General features: G+C 64.8%; 1 protein-coding gene across 1 annotated transcript; it reads left to right on the forward strand.

Moving 5' to 3' along the window:
• Positions 1-462: 462 nt before the first annotated feature.
• On the forward strand, positions 463-1,708 carry RTL8C (retrotransposon Gag like 8C). Its single transcript, XM_055335831.1, has one exon. It carries the CDS (start codon positions 498-500, stop codon positions 837-839), a length of 342 nt encoding a protein of 113 aa, XP_055191806.1. The 5' UTR covers positions 463-497; the 3' UTR covers positions 840-1,708.
• The last annotated feature ends 532 nt before the right edge of the window (positions 1,709-2,240 follow it).

Raw genomic sequence — 2,240 nt, forward strand, 5'->3', positions numbered from 1 at the left:
TGGACTGAGGGGGAGAAATGGGCAAAATGAAAGGGACATTCAACCCACATGACAGGTGAATGGACGGCAGGGACAATATACACCAGACAGACGCCTTAAAACCAGAGCACTTAGCCCTCCCTTCTAGACCAGTAGCTCGCCCCGCCCACACCAAGGGAACCTGGGCTCCTCCCCTGGCCCCGCCCCTCGCCCACCGCCCACGTGCGGAGCCACGGCCACGCCCCTTCATTCTGATTCCGCCTCCTCGCCGGTCGTTAGGCCTGGCCTCCGGCGCACGCTCCCACCCAGTGAACAGCTCCCGTCCGAGCGCCTGCGCCCTAACGACCACCCGACCTCACGGGCCGGGCCCGCGCCAGCGCCCCGGCCCGCGCCAACCCCGCCCCCGGGCCCGGGCCCGCCTCCGCGCGCACGCACTTCCCGCCACGCCTCCCCGCCCACCTCCGCCCCGCCCCGCCCCGCCCCGCCCAGCCCAGCCCTGTGAGCGCGAGCGCGGCGCGATGGACGGCCGGGTGCAGCTGATCAAGGCCCTCCTGGCCCTGCCCCTGCGGCCCCAGACGCGGCGGTGGAGGAACCCGATTCCCTTCCCCGAGACGTTTGACGGCGACACCGACCGGCTGCCGGAGTTCATCGTGCAGACGGGCGCCTACATGTTAGTGGACGAGACCCTGTTCTCCAGCGATGCCCTGAAGGTGACGTTCCTCATCACCCGCCTCACCGGGCCGGCCCTGCAGTGGGTGATCCCCTACATCAGGAAGGAGAGCCCCCTCCTCAGTGATTACCGGGGCTTCCTGGCCGAGATGAAGCGGGTCTTTGGATGGGTGGAGGACGAGGACTTCTAGGCCGAGAGCCCCTCGGGCCTGGGGGCGGGTGCTCGGGGGGAGGGTCCGCTGCGCCCGTCGCCTCGCCGCGCCTCCCCCGCCCTCACCTTCGCCGCGCTCGAGTGGCCGCGCTCTCCCCCGCGCTGCTGTCCCCTCCCGCGTAGTGCTTGCCTTTGTTCCAGGAATAGCGCTCCAGGTCCCCGCCGCTGCCTCTGGGCCCCGCTCCGGAGCTCGCCGCCGCCCCGTGCGGCCAGCCGGGCCCCTCCCGTGCACACTTGGACTCGGGCCCGCGCTCCAGCTGCGGGCCGGGCTCGCGTTACACGCCGGGCGGACCACCCACAGCCCGGCCGCCGCGGGCCGCCTCCGCCAGACTGACCGCCAGGCCTGCAGCGCGGTGCCAGGAGGCGGACCCGCGCCGTGGCTGCCGCCGCCGCCGCTGACGCCCCCCACCGCGCGCCACCACCAGACTGCGGCCTCCAGCGATCTGAGCTCAGCCACGAAGTATCCGAGCCGGCCGCGGTCCCCGGACACTGATTCCAGCAGCTTGCCACCCACCCCCGCGGAGGGGCCGGCCAGCCTCTCGCCTCCAGTGAGACCCGTTCCACCCCCCTCCTCCCAGAGACCTCTTCTGCTCCTGCCAGATGGCCACCGGGTCCCAGGGGTGCCTGGCAGCCAGATCCAGGCACTCGTTTTCTTTTTCCTGTGGACCTGTGCGTTTTGCCCAGAACCCACTTTTGTTCTCAGTTCGCAGCTGTCCCTCTGATGTGTGCCTTTTGTTCAACACAGTAATTAACCCCTGCACTCTGCCCAGCCCTTCCACACTACCTGGACAAACGTCTTTTCTTTTTTTCAATAAATGTCAGAAGCTATTAAAAGAAATTGAATCTCGATGAATGTGGCACCTCTTCCTTCCCCGGGCCGGTACTCGGGGTCCGTGGGTCTTGTTCAGCAGGCGTGTGCCCTGCAGATCTGTGGCTGATGTGGAATCTTGCATTATGAAACAGAACAGGAGGACACTGGGTGGCTCAGCGGTTGAGCGTCTGCCTTTGGCTCGCGTTGTGATCCCAAGGTCCTTTGGATGGAGTCCCACATCGGGGCTCCCTGCGGGAAGCTTGCTTCTCCATCTGCCCGTGTCTCTGCCTCTCTCTGTGTGTCTCTCATGAATAAATAAATTAAATATTTTAAAAAAATGAAACAGCAAGTGGTCCTGTGGTGGTCCTGGGGATGGAGATCCCTCCGACCGTCATGTGGGCCCAGATGCTGACTCTTCCAATCCGGTCAGCCCATGCCCCCTAGGAAATGGACCTGCATCTGAATTTGGCCAAGGGAATATCAGGAAAAGGCAGCTAGGAAGCTTCTGGAAAACATTTCCTCGTTTCCAAAGAGCTGCTGGAATGCACAACATCTTTCTGTGACAAATCA

This window comes from Nyctereutes procyonoides, unplaced genomic scaffold (genome assembly GCF_905146905.1).
Source record: "Nyctereutes procyonoides isolate TBG_1078 unplaced genomic scaffold, NYPRO_anot_genome, whole genome shotgun sequence".
Classification (NCBI taxonomy): domain Eukaryota; kingdom Metazoa; phylum Chordata; class Mammalia; order Carnivora; family Canidae; genus Nyctereutes; species Nyctereutes procyonoides.

Bases quoted from the DNA above. Each gene is read 5' to 3' on its own strand.
- RTL8C (XM_055335831.1), top strand. From the start codon at position 498: ATGGACGGCCGGGTGCAGCTGATCAAGGCCCTCCTGGCCCTGCCCCTG.